The sequence below is a fragment of the Babylonia areolata genome, chromosome 12 (assembly GCF_041734735.1).
Source record: "Babylonia areolata isolate BAREFJ2019XMU chromosome 12, ASM4173473v1, whole genome shotgun sequence".
NCBI lineage: Eukaryota > Metazoa > Mollusca > Gastropoda > Neogastropoda > Buccinidae > Babylonia > Babylonia areolata.
In genome coordinates, this window is record NC_134887.1 from 3,945,639 (window position 1) to 3,966,000 (window position 20,362).

Here is a 20,362-nt window from a genome sequence, read left to right on the forward strand (position 1 = left end):
TCTTCTGCTTGCGTATATACACGAAGGGGTTTCAGGCACTAGCAGGTCTGCACATATGTTGACCTGGGAGATCAGAAAAATCTCCACCCTTTACCCACCAGGCGCCATTACCGAGATTCGAACCCGGGACCCTCAGATTGAAAGTCCAACAATTTATCCGCTCGGCTATTGCACCCGTCGATTTTTCCTATTAAAGTTCGCATGATTGATAATTCAACAGAAAGTTCAGGCTGTCTATGATATATTGTAACTGACAGTGTTTCATTCTGTGCATTTATGACTCACAATAATTCAGATGTGTGCCGCCTCTGATCTGAAAACAGATCAATGCGTGTGTGTGTGTGCTGTGTGTGTGTATACTTGCGTGAACCCTGAAAAGCAGTTGTGTTTTCAAACAGCAGCATGACGTTCAATGCTGTTTCTCAGTACTCCTGCACACGTGCGCATACATACGCAAGAGAGAGAGAGAAAGAGACAGAGACAGAGAGAAGAGACAGAGAGAGAGAGAGAGAGAGAGAGAGAGAGAGAGAGAGAGTAGATGTGTAGTCGCCGACCACAGCTGTTGCGACTCTACAGCTAGTGTATCTGACTACAAATTTGGGAAACAAAAATACCGCCACATTGACATCATCTTTCCACATAATGAAATGCCCGTTTTGAATCTGTTCTGTGTTTTGATCCAGCGAACTCATTTTGCCAAACACTACCCTTTGATCTTGGAGTAAAACATTTTGTTTCCATCAAATCTAGAGATTCATATCACAAGTGTGCTTTAATTTGCAGTGCTCAGGCTTGCCTGAAATTACGTCAAATATGTGGCAATACACTTCATAACAGCAATTAGTAAAAGTTAATTTGATATCGGATCTAAAGCCAAACTTCAAAAGATTAATCATCTTTACCAAGATAATTTTTTTGTTGTTGTTCATACAAGTCTGGCCTTTGTCTCTCAATGAAAATGAGAATCCTGAACCTTCTGACACCACACACATGTTCAAGATAATTCCTGTTCTGAAGTCACATGCAGGCAAACGTATCTATTTTTCATTAGCCGGTTTCTTCATTTGTTCTTTTTGGGCACACCACCTTTGCAAAAAAATTATTTAAGAACCCCCCAAACTATGATTGATAGACCAATTCTGTTTTGGTGTTTGGGTTGTTTTTTCGTTTGTTTGTTGGGTTTTTTTGCAAGCTTATCTGTGATCTTTAAACTTTCTGAACATACATAAATGTCAAAAATGAAAAACTCTAACTTTAGCCAGGTTTTCCCGTGCTGCGTCACTCACACACACACATAGAAACAGACACTCACACATAAGAAATGAATAAAACAAATAGATAAAAACACTTCATACATCCATGCATACAAATGAACATAACAAATACAATTACAATACTTAAGTACATAAATCAATCAATCAATCAAATGATAATTGCACAACAGAAAAAAAAATCCATGCAAATACAAAAAAAGACTGCACACACACACACACACACACACACAAATAATGCCCACTGAACCATCCACACTGTACCAGACAGACAGACAGACTCACCATCCACGCTGTACCAGACAGACAGACTCACCATCCACGCTGTACCAGACAGACAGACAGACAGACAGACTCACCATCCACACTGTACCAGACAGACAGACAGACTCACCATCCACACTGTACCAGACAGACAGACAGACTCACCATCCACACTGTACCAGACAGACAGACAGACAGACTCACCATCCACACTGTACCAGACAGACAGACAGACTCACCATCCACACTGTACCAGACAGACAGACAGACTCACCATCCACACTGTACCAGACAGACAGACAGACTCACCATCCACACTGTACCAGACAGACAGACAGACAGACAGACTCACCATCCACACTGTACCAGACAGACTGACTCACCATCCACACTGTACCAGACAGACAGACAGACTCACCATCCACACTGTACCAGAAAGACAGACAGACAGACAGACTCACCATCCACACTGTACCAGACAGACAGACTCACCATCCACACTGTACCAGACAGACAGACAGACTCACCATCCACACTGTACCAGACAGACAGACTCACCATCCACACTGTACCAGACAGACAGACAGACTCACCATCCACACTGTACCAGACAGACAGACAGACAGACAGACTCACCATCCACACTGTACCAGACAGACAGACTCACCATCCACACTGTACCAGACAGACAGACAGACTCACCATCCACACTGTACCAGACAGACAGACTCACCATCCACACTGTACCAGACAGACAGACAGACAGACAGACTCACCATCCACACTGTACCAGACAGACAGACAGACAGACAGACTCACCATCCACACTGTACCAGACAGACAGACAGACTCACCATCCACACTGCACCAGACAGACAGACAGACTCACCATCCACACTGTACCAGACAGACAGACTCACCATCCACACTGCACCAGACAGACAGACAGACTCACCATCCACACTGTACCAGACAGACAGACAGACAGACTCACCATCCACACTGTACCAGACAGACAGACAGACTCACCATCCACACTGCACCAGACAGACAGACAGACACACCATCCACACTGTACCAGACAGACAGACAGACAGACAGACTCACCATCCACACTGTACCAGACAGACAGACTCACCATCCACACTGCACCAGACAGACAGACAGACTCACCATCCACACTGTACCAGACAGACAGACAGACAGACAGACTCACCATCCACACTGCACCAGACAGACAGACAGACTCACCATCCACACTGTACCAGACAGACAGACAGACTCACCATCCACACTGCACCAGACAGACAGACAGACTCACCATCCACACTGTACCAGACAGACAGACAGACAGACTGACTCACCATCCACACTGTACCAGACAGACAGACAGACTCACCATCCACACTGTACCAGACAGACAGACAGACAGACAGACTCACCATCCACACTGTACCAGACAGACAGACAGACAGACAGACTCACCATCCACACTGTACCAGACAGACAGATTCACCATCCACACTGTACCAGACAGACAGACAGACTCACCATCCACACTGTACCAGACAGACAGACAGACTCACCATCCACACTGTACCAGACAGACAGACAGACTCACCATCCACACTGTACCAGACAGACAGACAGACTCACCATCCACACTGTACCAGACAGACAGACAGACAGACAGACAGACTCACCATCCACACTGTACCAGACAGACAGACAGACAGACTCACCATCCACACTGTACCAGACAGACAGACAGACTCACCATCCACACTGTACCAGACAGACAGACAGACTCACCATCCACACTGTACCAGACAGACAGACAGACAGACAGACTCACCATCCACACTGTACCAGACAGACAGACAGACTCACCATCCACACTGTACCAGACAGACAGACTCACCATCCACACTGTACCAGACAGACAGACAGACTCACCATCCACACTGTACCAGACAGACAGACTCACCATCCACACTGTACCAGACAGACAGACAGACTCACCATCCACACTGCACCAGACAGACAGACAGACTCACCATCCACACTGTACCAGACAGACAGACTCACCATCCACACTGTACCAGACAGACAGACAGACTCACCATCCACACTGTACCAGACAGACAGACTCACCATCCACACTGTACCAGACAGACAGACTCACCATCCACACTGTACCAGACAGACAGACTCACCATCCACACTGTACCAGACAGACAGACTCACCATCCACACTGTACCAGACAGACAGACAGACTCACCATCCACACTGTACCAGACAGACAGACAGACTCACCATCCACACTGTACCAGACAGACAGACAGACAGACTCACCATCCACACTGTACCAGACAGACAGACAGACTCACCATCCACACTGTACCAGACAGACAGACTCACCATCCACACTGTACCAGACAGACAGACAGACTCACCATCCACACTGTACCAGACAGACAGACTCACCATCCACACTGTACCAGACAGACAGACAGACTCACCATCCACACTGTACCAGACAGACAGACAGACTCACCATCCACACTGTACCAGACAGACAGACTCACCATCCACACTGTACCAGACAGACAGACTCACCATCCACACTGTACCAGACAGACAGACAGACTCACCATCCACACTGTACCAGACAGACAGACTCACCATCCACACTGTACCAGACAGACAGATTCACCATCCACACTGTACCAGACAGACAGACTCACCATCCACACTGTACCAGACAGACAGACAGACTCACCATCCACACTGTACCAGACAGACAGACAGACTCACCATCCACACTGTACCAGACAGACAGACAGACTCACCATCCACACTGTACCAGACAGACAGACTCCATCCACACTGTACCAGACAGACAGACTCACCATCCACACTGTACCAGACAGACAGACAGACTCACCATCCACACTGTACCAGACAGACAGACAGACTCACCATCCACACTGTACCAGACAGACAGACAGACTCACCATCCACACTGTACCAGACAGACAGACTCACCATCCACACTGTACCAGACAGACAGACAGACTCACCATCCACACTGCACCAGACAGACAGACAGACTCACCATCCACACTGTACCAGACAGACAGACTCACCATCCACACTGTACCAGACAGACAGACAGACTCACCATCCACACTGTACCAGACAGACAGACAGACTCACCATCCACACTGTACCAGACAGACAGACTCACCATCCACACTGTACCAGACAGACAGACAGACTCACCATCCACACTGTACCAGACAGACAGACAGACTCACCATCCACACTGTACCAGACAGACAGACTCACCATCCACATTGTACCAGACAGACAGACTCACCATCCACACTGTGCCAGACAGACAGACAGACTCACCATCCACACTGCACCAGACAGACAGACAGACTCACCATCCACACTGTACCAGACAGACAGACAGACTCACCATCCACACTGTACCAGACAGACAGACTCACCATCCACACTGCACCAGACAGACAGACAGACTCACCATCCACACTGTACCAGACAGACAGACAGACTCACCATCCACACTGTACCAGACAGACAGACAGACTCACCATCCACACTGCACCAGACAGACAGACAGACTCACCATCCACACTGTGCCAGACAGACAGACAGACTCACCATCCACACTGCACCAGACAGACAGACAGACTCACCATCCACACTGTACCAGACAGACAGACAGAAAGACAGACTCACCATCCACACTGTACCAGACAGACAGACTCACCATCCACACTGTACCAGACAGACAGACAGACTCACCATCCACACTGCACCAGACAGACAGACTCACCATCCACACTGTACCAGACAGACAGACAGACTCACCATCCACACTGTACCAGACAGACAGACAGACTCACCATCCACACTGTACCAGACAGACAGACAGACTCACCATCCACACTGTACCAGACAGACAGACTCACCATCCACACTGTACCAGACAGACAGACAGACTCACCATCCACACTGTACCAGAGAGACAGACAGACTCACCATCCACACTGTACCAGACAGACAGACTCACCATCCACACTGTACCAGACAGACAGACAGACTCACCATCCACACTGTGCCAGACAGACAGACAGACTCACCATCCACACTGTGCCAGACAGACAGACAGACTCACCATCCACACTGTGCCAGACAGACAGACAGACTCACCATCCACACTGTGCCAGACAGACAGACAGACTCACCATCCACACTGTACCAGACAGACAGACAGACTCACCATCCACACTGTACCAGACAGACAGACTCACCATCCACACTGTACCAGACAGACAGACAGACTCACCATCCACACTGTACCAGACAGACAGACTCACCATCCACACTGTACCAGACAGACAGACAGACTCACCATCCACACTGTACCAGACAGACAGACAGACTCACCATCCACACTGTACCAGACAGACAGACAGACTCACCATCCACACTGTACCAGACAGACAGACAGACTCACCATCCACACTGTACCAGACAGACAGACAGACAGACTCACCATCCACACTGTACCAGACAGACAGACAGACAGACTCACCATCCACACTGTACCAGACAGACAGACAGACTCACCATCCACACTGTACCAGACAGACAGACAGACTCACCATCCACACTGTACCAGACAGACAGACTCACCATCCACACTGTACCAGACAGACAGACAGACTCACCATCCACACTGTACCAGACAGACAGACAGACAGACTCACCATCCACACTGTACCAGACAGACAGACAGACTCACCATCCACACTGTACCAGACAGACAGACTCACCATCCACACTGTACCAGACAGACAGACAGACTCACCATCCACACTGTACCAGACAGACTCACCATCCACACTGTACCAGACAGACAGACAGACTCACCATCCACACTGTACCAGACAGACAGACTCACCATCCACACTGTACCAGACAGACAGACTCACCATCCACACTGTACCAGACAGACAGACACACCATCCACACTGTAGCAGACAGACAGACACACCATCCACACTGTACCAGACAGACTCATCCACACTGTACCAGACAGACAGACAGACTCACCATCCACACTGTACCAGACAGACAGACTCACCATCCACACTGTACCAGACAGACAGACAGACTCACCATCCACACTGTACCAGACAGACAGACTCACCATCCACACTGTACCAGACAGACAGAGATTCACCATCCACACTGTACCAGACAGACAGACAGACTCACCATCCACACTGTACCAGACAGACAGACAGACTCACCATCCACACTGTACCAGACAGACAGACAGACTCACCATCCACACTGTACCAGACAGACAGACAGACTCACCATCCACACTGTACCAGACAGACTGACTCACCATCCACACTGTACCAGACAGACAGACAGACTCACCATCCACACTGTACCAGACAGACAGACAGACAGACTCACCATCCACACTGTACCAGACAGACAGACAGACTCACCATCCACACTGTACCAGACAGACAGACTCACCATCCACACTGTACCAGACAGACAGACAGACTCACCATCCACACTGTACCAGACAGACTCACCATCCACACTGTACCAGACAGACAGACTCACCATCCACACTGTACCAGACAGACTGACTCACCATCCACACTGTACCAGACAGACAGACACACCATCCACACTGTACCAGACAGACAGACAGACTCACCATCCACACTGTACCAGACAGACAGACAGACTCACCATCCACACTGTACCAGACAGACAGACTCACCATCCACACTGTACCAGACAGACAGACAGACTCACCATCCACACTGTACCAGACAGACAGACAGACTCACCATCCACACTGTACCAGACAGACAGACTCACCATCCACACTGTACCAGACAGACAGACAGACTCACCATCCACACTGTACCAGACAGACAGACTGACTCACCATCCACACTGTACCAGACAGACAGACAGACTCACCATCCACACTGTACCAGACAGACTCACCATCCACACTGTACCAGACAGACAGACAGACAGACTCACCATCCACACTGTACCAGACAGACAGACTCACCATCCACACTGTACCAGACAGACAGACAGACTCACCATCCACACTGTACCAGACAGACAGACTCACCATCCACACTGTACCAGACAGACAGACAGACTCACCATCCACACTGTACCAGACAGACAGACAGACTCACCATCCACACTGTACCAGACAGACAGACTCACCATCCACACTGTACCAGACAGACAGACAGACTCACCATCCACACTGTACCAGACAGACAGACAGACTGACTCACCATCCACACTGTACCAGACAGACAGACAGACTCACCATCCACACTGTACCAGACAGACAGACTCACCATCCACACTGTACCAGACAGACAGACAGACTCACCATCCACACTGTACCAGACAGACAGACAGACTCACCATCCACACTGTACCAGACAGACAGACAGACTCACCATCCACACTGTACCAGGCGGCCCCATTGGTAATCCCATCCTTGAAGTACTCTCCACTCAACTGTCGGCAGGGGTGACCCTCATGCATGGTGGAGTGAGCCTGTGGCCGACACGACACAACACGACACAACTCCATTTTACCACCGCTCTTTTGGTCAAATGATCAAAAAAAGACAAACACCCCCCCCCCCCACCTTCCCCCTGCCCCTCCCAAAAAAAGATGTATAAGACTCCTTTACAGCATTAGTGGCAGCTTTTCGGTTTGTTTGCTTTTACTAATTGTAAGGGTTTTTTGTTTGTTTTTTTCTTTAAGTAATATTTTTGTTGAATTATTACACCGTACAAAGAAAAGTAACACGTATCACAGACAACAGAAAAAACAATAACGTGAATCGTCAGTTGAGATCATGCATTGTAAAAATAATTATTCTCTCTCTCTCTCTCTCTCTCTCTCTCTCTCTCTCTCTCACACACACACACACACACACACACACACACACACACACACACACACACACTACCCACCAAAGAGTAAGTCTCAGCCAGCTGTCCGACGATGCTGTCGTCAGTTGAGAACACACACACACACACACACACACACACACACACTACCCACCAAAGAGTCAGTCTCAGCCAGCTGTCCGACGATGCTGTTGTCAGTTGAGATCACACACACACACACACACACACACACACCAAAGAGTAAGTCTCAGCCAGCTGTCCGACGATGCTGTTGTCAGTTGAGATCACACACACACACACACACACACACACACCAAAGAGTAAGTCTCAGCTAGCTGTCCGACGATGCTGTCGTCAGTTGAGATCACACACACACACACACAACCCACCAAAGAGTAAGCCTCAGCCAGCTGTCTGAAGACGCTGTCGTCACTTGAGATCACTCACACACACACACACACACACACAACCCACCAAAGAGTAAGCCTCAGCCAGCTGTCTGAAGACGCTGTCGTCACTTGAGATCACATACACACACACACACACACACACACACACACACACACACACCCCACCAAAGAGTAAGCCTCAGCCAGCTGTCTGAAGACGTCGTCGGGCGACTTGCCATACATGCTGGTTCCTTGCACCGCGTCGTCATATTGGGGCTTGGCCACACTCCCCCCACCCCCTAACCCCCTCCCACACACCCACACCCCCTCTCACACACTACACCCCCCCCCCTCACACCCACACACAAACCCACCAAAGAGTAAGCCTCAGCCAGCTCTTTAAACACCCCATCATCGGGCGACTTGCTGTACACGCTCGTCCCCTGCACCGTGTCGTCATAGGGGTAGTTGGCCACCAGGGACCCTCCGTGCAGGTTGGCCGACAGCACAAAGGGCAGCGACTCCACCCACTTCATCACCGCCGACGTCTCAGGCTCCGGCTGCCGGTTGATGCCGTCGTTGCGGAACTGGTCGGGGAAGTTGCGGTTGAGGTCGACGCCGTGGGCGTTGGCTCGACCCGTCACCCCACTGATGTCACCTGGGTTTGGAAAAAAAAAAACAAAAAAAAAAAAACATATATATATATCTTTTTTTTTCTCTCTCTCCTAAAATCGAGATAGTGGAGTAAAAAAGATAAAATGAGAAATGTGTCAAATGAACGCCATTCTTCATTCATTATTATCCAGTGCAAAGCAAATCTGAAAACTGAACTGTTCAAAAAAATATCTGCCATAAGTATGTATTAAACCCGTTCCTCATACAGGTATCTCTGTGATACAACACTGAATGTGTTCCAGCTCCTGTGTTTCATTTCATATTAAAAATCAAAACTGTCAGCATCCACCACCTACTTTTCTTTCTTAAAAAAATATACACTCCATGCCTGTTAATAGAATTTAATTATTAAAAAAAAAGGATACCAGATAAATAAAGAAGAAAGAGAGAGGAAGGAGAAAGATAGAGAGCACAGGAACACAGAAAGTTTAATGCAAAGGCCACCAGCCTGTCCACATGAGAAAATATGCACATAAAGATTTGAAAAACTAAGGAAAAACCACATTCAACAGTGCTGAAGGAACAAATATTTGCTCAGCCACGCAATTTGATTTTAACATTTTAAGTTAAACTTCACATCAGTTCCTCGCTGTTAGAGAAAGCATAGTAAATAAAGACGGCCACATCTCTCATTATTTGTCTGTCTCCATTTTGTAACAGAAAGGGAACTGGCAGAGTGTTACTATTTCTATGATGTTTAAATGTCCTGGTTTAGCATATACAGGACATTTAATAAGGTCATGACAAAATAGAGAGGTTTTTTTTAGTGTTGACATATCGCTATATCTTTTATCTGAGATCAAAAACACCAAGACAAAACTTGACCAGAGCCACTCTAAATTTAGCCATTGTAATACCTCACAGGTATTTTTCTGGCCGTAATGAAGATTTGAATTAGCCGTATTCACTGAAACGATCACTATGTTCCAACTTTCCATACCAGTCTTGCTTATAGCAGTCGACCATTCTCTCTGTGAACAATCTGAAGAACATTTCTTCATGGAAGAGAGAAGGGGGGATCAGAAAGAATGCATTCAAACATTACTGATCACATCAGCGGCAGTCCTTCACACAGAACAAGTCTGATTACAAAGCACAAGCGGCTGGTTAAGTGGCAACCAGTAGCAGTGTGAATAAACAGATAATACAGTAGATCAACCTTAGCAGACTGGTTCTTCTTTCTCTGCTTTCTTCCTAATGCCACCCCCAACCCCTGTAAAATTATACACAAATTATTTTGTTATTGATAACAATACCAAGCATCATCAAAACTGTCACATGATGGTAAAGCATAGTATTGCATCTTTCAGTTTCGTACCTCCGCCAACCTTTATTCTTCCTTTATCACACACACACACACACACACAAAACAACGACAAAAAAATACAAGCGCATCAGTTCCTGCCAAAGCAAAAAGCACAGCTTCCTCAGCCAAGGCTACTTCAGAGTGTTATCAGCTTGCAGACAGATCAACATGAGGTATAGGCATAAAACGTACTGGAATCTCTAATAAGCAACCTCCATTCTGTTCACTCTCTTTTTTATTTTTTTTATTTTTATTTTATTTTATTTTTTTAAGGCTAAAAGGTCTAGGCCCCATAGCCTTTTTCAACCAAAGGGACAGTGATTTCCTATATAATATTGGCTGTGTCGAAGGGACAGTGATTTCCTATATAATATTGGCTGTGTCAAAGGGACAGTGATTTCCTATATAATATTGGCTGTGTCAAAGGGGCAGTGATTTCCTATATAATATCGGCTGTGTCAAAGGGGCAGTGATTTCCTATATAATATTGGCTGTGTCAAAGGGACATTGATTTCCTATATAATATCGGCTGTGTCAAAGGGGCAGTGATTTCCTGTATAATATCGGCTGTGTCAAAGGGGCAGTGATTTCCTATATAATATTGGCTGTGTTAAAGGGACAGTGATTTCCTATATAATATCGGCTGTGTCAAAGGGGCATTGATTTCCTGTATAATATCGGCTGTGTCAAAGGGGCATTGATTTCCTATATAATATTGGCTGTGTTAAAGGGACAGTGATTTCCTATATAATATTGGCTGTGTCAAAGGGGCATTGATTTCCTATATAATATCGGCTGTGTCAAAGGGGCATTGATTTCCTATATAATATTGGCTGTGTCAAAGGGACAGTGATTTCCTATATAATATCGGCTGTGTCAAAGGGGCAGTGATTTCCTATATAATATCGGCTGTGTCAAAGGCTGGACACTGGAACACTGGGCCAAATCCTCTCCTTCCACCATTTATAACCCTTTGTGACTGAAGTCAGTTAGCCAGACACACCTGGATGGAGTAAGGAACATCAGAGTCACTCATCCGTAACAGACCGCGAATGGAGCATTCTCATTCAGCTATTTCCAGGATTTATTCAGTCTGGTGACTTAAACCTGTTCACAAATGGTTTGCTTGCATGCCACGTTGGCACTATTTCAGTCTGCACTGGATTTAACCCTTTCAGCCCTCTAAGGTCTTCTGCCAGTGCAATCCTCCCAGCCTAGCATGTTTTGGCCTGGCTGCATCAACAGGAAGGGGTGCTTCACTTCAGGCACAAATTTATAGCAACCACTCAACCAACAGCTACCGAACTCCACATGATGACTGAAATATAATTTTGACACAAACCAAGTCTCAAGACAAGGAATGCAATAGTTTACTTGTAACTTTACCTTAAAAATGTCAGCTTCTGTCAATGTGGAAGATTGTGGGCTACCTTCTTGATTGAAATGTCCGCCACTTTGTCTAGACTGGTTGCTAATTTCATCTCCTTCACTTTCCCATAAAATATTGGATGAATTTTAAGACAAATCATCACTATGTGGGTCAAATTCGCTTCAAGAGTCCATCATAATTTCAGTGAGCACTTACTGTGCAGTATGCCTTTGACGTTTTACCATATCGATGTGGAAAACCGGATAAAAAACACACTCATCGTTCAATTTTCAGAGCAAAACTTCGCGTACAAGTGAGAAAGGAAGTTGGAGTTACTCCCTTTACCTAGCAGTTTAATGCATAATAATGAGCTGATGAACCGGTTTGAATAAACGAGTTTCTTCGCCCGCCTGTCAGGTGAGCTCAGGATGAGAACGGTGATCAGTGGCACACGTCTCTCTGGTGGGTGCAGGGTTGAATGAGTTAAGCAAATCGATCGAGTTTCAATCATCATGGGTAAACGGCCACAACATCTCTCTGCTGAACAAGCATCCACAGGGTTTGTGAATGGCTTATGAACTACAACAGAGATGGTAACTGTGTTGATGCTGGTATTAGCGAGCAGAGTGGAAGCGAAGACGAATCTGTTGTGTCAACATCGACCGGCAGACCTAACTCGAGACTGGCTGATGGCGGTGGGCATGGCAGACTACAGTCACACCCATTCATGGGAAGGTTTCATTAAGTTTCATCACCAAAAACATACTTCTGGGTTCAGAGTTTGACCTCAATATACTCAGATGCACTGTAACGTACGGCCAATGAGTCAAAATGGAGGGAAAATGTGTCATCTTAACAATCTGTACAATACGGCAATACAACCAACATAATCAAAGCATATCAATGCAGAGATGCCAACCCCTTTCAAATGTTTGCAGGAACAATCAGGAAATTTGGTAGGAACATTCTGAATTTGGCAGGAACACTCGGACCCCAAGCCACATCAACTTGTTCCTTTCATGCACTCCATAGCTTAATCCATAGAGCACAGACGCTGTCTGACCAAGACGCAACTTGATTTAGCCACATTCTCTCCTATTCGGGCAAACGATTAAGCTGATTTGTCCACTCAATGCTGTTTCAATGTAAACATATACACGATTAGCTCAGCATCATCACATGAGACTAAGACTAGTAGTGAGTGCCCTGGCCTCATGATTGATAGGTCTAGAGTGTCTGTGTAATGTTGCAACAGAAAAGCATGTGACCATGCTATGTTGTCGAAAATGAACTGGTTGGAACAATTTTAACACTGGCATGACATTGGAACAAACTGCGATCAAACAAAACAAAATACGGTGAAATTGCAACGGTTGGCATCTCTGTCAATGGCATGAGAATGTCTAGTTTCTTTTCTGAGCCAGTGCCTTTCTTGGGTAGTGCTGACAGCATCAAGTAACCTCGTACACAGAATACACATCCCTCTGTGTACACAGGTCCTCCAGGAAAACTTACCTCTGTTCTGGCATGATCGGTCACACTCTGAACGGAACAAATCAATGTCAAGCTTTTTTTCTTTCTTCATCTTTTTTTTTTTTTCAGAGAAACAAATTTATCCCCCCCCCCCCCCCCAAAAAAAAATATATATATATGCTTGTCTGAGACTTGACTAAAGATGAAGAAGAATGCAAAGAAATCAGTCCAAAGTAAGTATCTGTTCAGTGTATATTATACACGGATGTGAACATCTAATGCAAAAAAAAAAACAGAATGAATTTGAACACACACACACTTAATTATATGCACAAAAATGCACATCCACACACACACACACACAAATGAACAATTTCACATTCAATGCATTCTGTTCAAACTACTGGCTGAGAAAAACAACCTGTCTCCCCCCCCCCCCCCTCCCTTCTCCCCCCCCAACTCTCCCCCACACTAGCCACTCCTGAAAAGGGTCTCACACCAACACAACATATCTAACAACTTGGAAGATTCTCTCAATTGAGAGAAAAGGTGGGAGGGGAACAACCACAACTTTCTCGCAACCCCATGATTTCTCTCAAAGTGGCAGTGACACCTCCCTGGAAGATGAAGAGGGGCAGAATGGACCTCACCTTCATGCGCTATCTCGTAGCCGTCAGGGTTCATGGAGGGCATGATGTGGATGCGGGTCAGGTCGACGAAGGAGGTCAGGAAGGGGTCGTGGCCGTAGTTGTTGCACAGCAGCTGCAGCAGCAGCAGCAGCATCTCCCGGCCCACCACCTCGTTGCCGTGCATGTTGCCGATGTACTTGAACTCCGCTTCACCTGCACACAGATGACAGCCCCTTTCCAGTGTTTGTAGGAACAACCAGGAAATTCGCTGGGAGCGTTCTGAATTCAGTGGGAACACTCGGCACTCCCAGCCACATCAAGCAAACGTATGTTTTATCTACAAGGCATACAAACACTTGGGCTTGTTCCTTCCTTGCACTGCATAGCTTAATCCACTGGGCACAGACACTGTTTGACCGAGACACAACTTGATTTTGCCACGTTCTCTCTTGTTCGGGTAAACGATTAACCTCATTGGTCCACTCAATGCTGTTTCAATGTAAACATGCATGCGATTAGCTGAACATCATCATGTGAGACCAAGGTTAGTAGTGACTGCCCTGGCCTCGTCATTGATAGGTTGAGAGTGTCTACGTAATGTTACGACAGAAAAGCATGTGACCATGCTATGCAGTCAAAAATGAACTCATCGGAACAATTTTGACACTGGCGTAATGTCGGAACAGACTGAGATAGAGCGTAAAAAAAATATGGTGAAATCGTAACAGTTGGCATCTCTGGTGGTCAAGGCCATCACTTGGTTTTCACGTCAAACACCGACACACACACACACACACACACACACACACACACATACCCACACACACACACTCATGCATACACACACACTTTGCACATAACGTACACAAACATACACATACATATATACACACACAAAAACACGCATACACCCACTCAGCACACATGAATGTACATAAATACACACATAACACACACACAAACAACACACAAACAAATACATACACACAAAAACACAGTAAAACGCAACAATGAAGCACATTATTTATAAAAACTTAAGACCATGTCGTTTGCAGTGTCTTTTACCTGAACTTCATCGAAGATTCATCTGATAACTTTCTACAATACAAACCCAACAACCAATCAAAATCCTCCATCTCAAACCAAAAACCAACCAAGGAAACCTTTCATCTCCAACCAAAACAACCAATCAAATCATCCATTTCAAACCAAAAATGTAACCAATGTAACCCTTAATCTCAAACCAAAACAACCAATCAAATCCTCTTTATGAACTCAAAACCGCACGACCACTAAAATCCTCCAGTTTCAAACAACAAAATCAATGTAATCTAACCCCCCCCCCCCCCCCCCCCCTTTTATTTCTTTAACTTAAAACTTTTTTCTTTTTGACAAAAATGACATGTACATACAAAAAAGTAACAATGTAAAGAAACAAACATACAATTTGGCATTTAACATGAACAAAACAACAACAAAACTATGAATAAAAAAATATACATGTATCATATCAAAAAAAGGAAAAAAAGAAAAAAATAAAGATGAAAAATCTTCTACCTCAACTCACACCATAACAGCCAAACGATCTGTTTCAAACCAACAAACTACCAATCAAGCCCTCCATCTGAAACCAAGACACCCAATCAAATCCTCTATCTTAACTCAAACCATATCAACCAATGAAAATCTTCATCTAAAACCAGAACAACCAATCAAATCCTTTTATCTCAACTCAAACACAGCTGACAACCACTGAAACCCTGAATCTCAAACCTGGAAACAACAAGTCAAACCCTCATCTCAAACTAGCAAACAACCAATAAACCCCTCCATATTAAACTCGCAAACAACCAATAAAACCCTTTATCTCAAACAAAACCAGCCAATCAAAGCATCGATCTTAACTCAAAAACTCAAACCAAAAAACAACCAAACCTTCCACCTCAAACCAAAACAACCAATCAAACACTCCAACTCAAACCAAAACAGCCACTGAAAAAAAACCTCCGCCTCAAACCAAAACAGCCACTGAAAAAACCCTCCACCTCAAACCAAAACAGCCACTGAAAAAACCCTCCACCTCAAACCAAAACAACCACTGAAAAAACCCTCTACCTCAAACCAAAACAACCAAACAAAAACCCTCCACCTCAAACCAAACCAACAAAAACCCTCCACTCAAACCAAAACAACCAATCAAACCCTCCGTCTCGAACCAAAACAGCCAATCAAAAACCCTCCACCTCAAGCCAAAACAGCCACTGAAAAAACCTCCATCTCAAACCAAAACGACCAAACGAAAACCCTCCACCTCAACTCAAAACACCCAATCAAACCCTCTACCTCAAACCAAAATGACCAAACAAAAACCCTCCACCTCAAACCATAACAACCTATCAAAAAAACCCACCTCAAACCAAACAGCCATTTAAAAAACCCTCCACCTCAAACCAAACAGCCATTTTAAAAAACCTCCACCTCAAACCAAACAGCCATTTAAAAAACCCTCCACCTCAAACCAAAACAACCAATCAAACCCTCCTCCTCAAACCAAAACAGCCAATCAAAAACCCTCCGCTTCAAACCAAAACAACCAATGAAAAAACCCTCCACCTCAAACCATAACAGCCAATCAAAAAGCCCTCCACCTCAAACCATAACAATCAAACCCTACGCCTCAAACCAAAACAGCCAATCAAACCCTCCGCCTCAAACCAAAACAACCAATCAAAAACCCTCCGCCTCAAACCAAAACAACCAATGAAAAAACCCTCCACCTCAAACCATAACAGCCAATCAAAAAGCCCTCCACCTCAAACCATAACAATCAAACCCTACGCCTCAAACCAAAACAACCAATCAAAAACCTTCCACCTCAAACCAAAACAGCCGTTGAAAAAACCCTCCACCTCAAACCAAAACAACTAATCAAACCCTCCGCCTCAAACCAAAACAGCCAATCAAACCCTCCACCTCAAACCAAAATGACCAGTGAATAAACCCTCCGCCTCAAACCAAAACAGCCAATCAAACCCTCCGCCTCAAACCAAAATGACCAGTGAATAAACCCTCCGCCTCAAACCAAAACAGCCACTGAAAAAACCCTCCACTTCAAATCAAAACAACTAATCAAACCCTCCGCCTCAAACCAAAACAGCCAATCAAACCCTCCGCCTCAAACCAAAACAGCCAATAAACCCTCCGCCTCAAACCAAAATGACCAGTGAATAAACCCTCCGCCTCAAACCAAAACGCCCAATCAAAAAAACCCTCCCGGCCCTCCGTCTCACCAGGTTCGTGCTGCCCGGGGTGGTCCGTCACCTCCATCACCCACAGTTTCCTCCCTTGCACGGACTCCCCCACCGAGTACAGGCGCATGATGTGGCTACAGTTGCCCTGCACCTGGTGCAGAAAGTCGGTCATGGCCTGGTAATTGTGATGACGGAACTGGGTGGGCTCCACAAAGCTGGTCTTGGCTCGGTGGTCGTAGTCGTGGAGGCTGTTGACGAAGTTCACCAGGTCATCCAAGGTCATCGAGGACGTTTTCGCCTGGGGGGTCATCATGTCTTTCCCATGTCCCTGGTTTTCGGAGGGCAGTGGTGGAGTCTGGGAATCCCTGTCGGTGCTGAAAACGACAAACAGAAGCAGAAATTTTAACTGTGCCCTAGAAACGACAAACAGAAGCAGAAATTTTAACTGTGCCCTAGAAACGACAAACAGAAGCAGAAATTTTAACTGTGCCCTAGAAACGACAAACAGAAGCAGAAACTAAACAATGCGCTAGAAAAGACACACCAAAGCAGAAACTAGACAATGCACTAGAAAAGACAGAATGCAACGAAAAAATCAAACAATGCGCCAGAAACAGTAAACAGAAGCAGAAACTAAAGAACGCACTAGAAACAACAGACAAAAGCAGAAATTAAACAGTGCACTAGAAACGACAGTCTGAAGCACAAACTAAACAGTGCACTAGAAACGACAGTCTGAAGCACAAACTAAACAATGCACTAGAAACGACAGACTGGAGCAGAAACTAAACAATGCACTAGAAACGACAGACTGAAGCAGAAACTAAACAATGTGCTAGAAACATCAGACTGAAGCAGAAACTAAACAATGCGCTAGAAACGACAGACTGATGCAGAAACTAAACAATGTGCTAGAAACATCAGACTGAAGCAGAAACTAAACAATGCGCTAGAAACGACAGACTGAAGCAGAAACTAAACAATGTGCTAGAAACATCAGACTGAAGCAGAAACTAAACAATGCGCTAGAAACATCAGACTGAAGCAGAAACTAAACAATGCGCTAGAAACATCAGACTGAAGCAGAAACTACACAATGCGCTAGAAACATCAGACTGAAGCAGAAACTAAACAATGCGCTAGAAACATCAGACTGAAGCAGAAACTAAACAATGTGCTAGAAACATCAGACTGAAGCAGAAACTAAACAATGCGCTAGAAACATCAGACTGAAGCAGAAACTACACAATGCACTAGAAACATCAGACTGGAGCAGAAACTACACAATGCGCTAGAAACATCAGACTGGAGCAGAAACTAAACAATGACCAGAAACATCAGACTGAAGCACAAACTAAACAATGCACTAGAAACGACAGACTGGAGCAGAAACTAAACAATGCACTAGAAACGACAGACTGAAGCAGAAACTACACAATGTGCTAGAAACGACAGACTGGAGCAGACATAAAACAATGCCCTAGAAACAAGAAACAGAAGCAGAAATTAACTCACTCCGGACGAATAGTTTTCTCACTTACTTTTCCCTTCAGACGACCCATTTGTTAGGGTTAGGGGAGAAAAAATCACAAAAAATACAAAACATTAAAGTAACTGAATGAAACTCGCTGTACTTGACCCACTGACCCCTCTGCTCGTGTCGTGTGTACGCCCACCCCCACCCCTCTTCACTGCTCTCAGAAGCTGAGTCACTGTCAGTACCTTCTTGCTGACAGTTTTCTTCACTGCAGATACTTTATTCAACGTCTTCATCATCCTCATCGATGTCGAAACCTTCAGTTTGAAGCATTTCAATCACTTCAGCAGCAGTACAAAGCTGCTGTCGTGATATAGTTTGCTCCAAAAATTTCTACTTGTATCGCCTGCGACGCCATTTTCGATATGTATGCAAATTAGCTTGTCATGTGGGGTGCCAAGGTCAACGGCTTGCCAGTGAGTGTGTTGTTATGGAATCACACGAGGAAACTTTCCATTCGACCCTTGACATGTTCACAGTGCCCGGTGTAGCCGCGATTGTTATGCTACCCCATGAGGAAAACGTGGAAAAAATTTTAACTGTCAAAACCGCTATAGCGTTCCGTCATCCGGAATGCTGCCTTATGTCAGGAACGCTACAACGTTCCATCATCTCGAGTGAGTTAAACAATCTGTCCATGGAATCGATTCACTTTTTTCCCCCCCTCAGATACAGTATGAGCGACAAAAGAAGGGAAGGCGTGACACACACACACACACACACATCCAACGACAAAGGTTATGTTCCTAGTTGTACATCACTCACTAGTCAGTTGATACTAGCAATCCATGTACAACCAAGACTGGGGAAATTTGTGTTCGATTCTTGAACCAACGATGGCGATAACCATCTATGCATAGATTTCTGTGTGTGTGCATGGTGTCTCATAAACCTGAAAGATTCATGAAAAATATAACTAGTTCTACTCTTTCATTCACACACAGTTTTGGGGGGTTTTCTAAGTAATAACAGAAGCAGAGTGATCAATTTCAAGTATGATAATAAGTTCCAAACATGGAGACAACATGTCAAAACAATCCAAAACCATATATGTCAGAGCTTTATAACCAGCTGAGGGGGTCAGTTTGGAAGTCCCACCAATGTTTCTGCCTGCAGAATGTATACATGTCTTTGCTGACAAGTTCAGAAAGACATTTGGGCACACACAAGTT

The 20,362-nt window shown here is 45.4% G+C and overlaps 1 protein-coding gene across 2 annotated transcripts in view; it reads right to left on the minus strand.

Moving 5' to 3' along the window:
• Nucleotides 1–20,362, minus strand: part of LOC143288329 (carboxypeptidase D-like) — an 88,010-nt gene that overhangs the window by 46,421 nt on the left and 21,227 nt on the right. Inside the window, exons 5-9 of one of the 2 annotated variants that reach the window (XM_076596701.1) lie at nt 17,693–18,027; nt 14,424–14,615; nt 13,816–13,842; nt 9,325–9,608; nt 8,100–8,199 (exon numbers count right to left, since the gene is read on the minus strand). In XM_076596701.1, coding sequence (XP_076452816.1) covers nt 8,100–8,199; nt 9,325–9,608; nt 13,816–13,842; nt 14,424–14,615; nt 17,693–18,027 — 938 coding nt within the window. The remainder of the gene's footprint in view (nt 1–8,099; nt 8,200–9,324; nt 9,609–13,815; nt 13,843–14,423; nt 14,616–17,692; nt 18,028–20,362) is intronic. The other variant, XM_076596702.1, reaches the window with a different exon arrangement.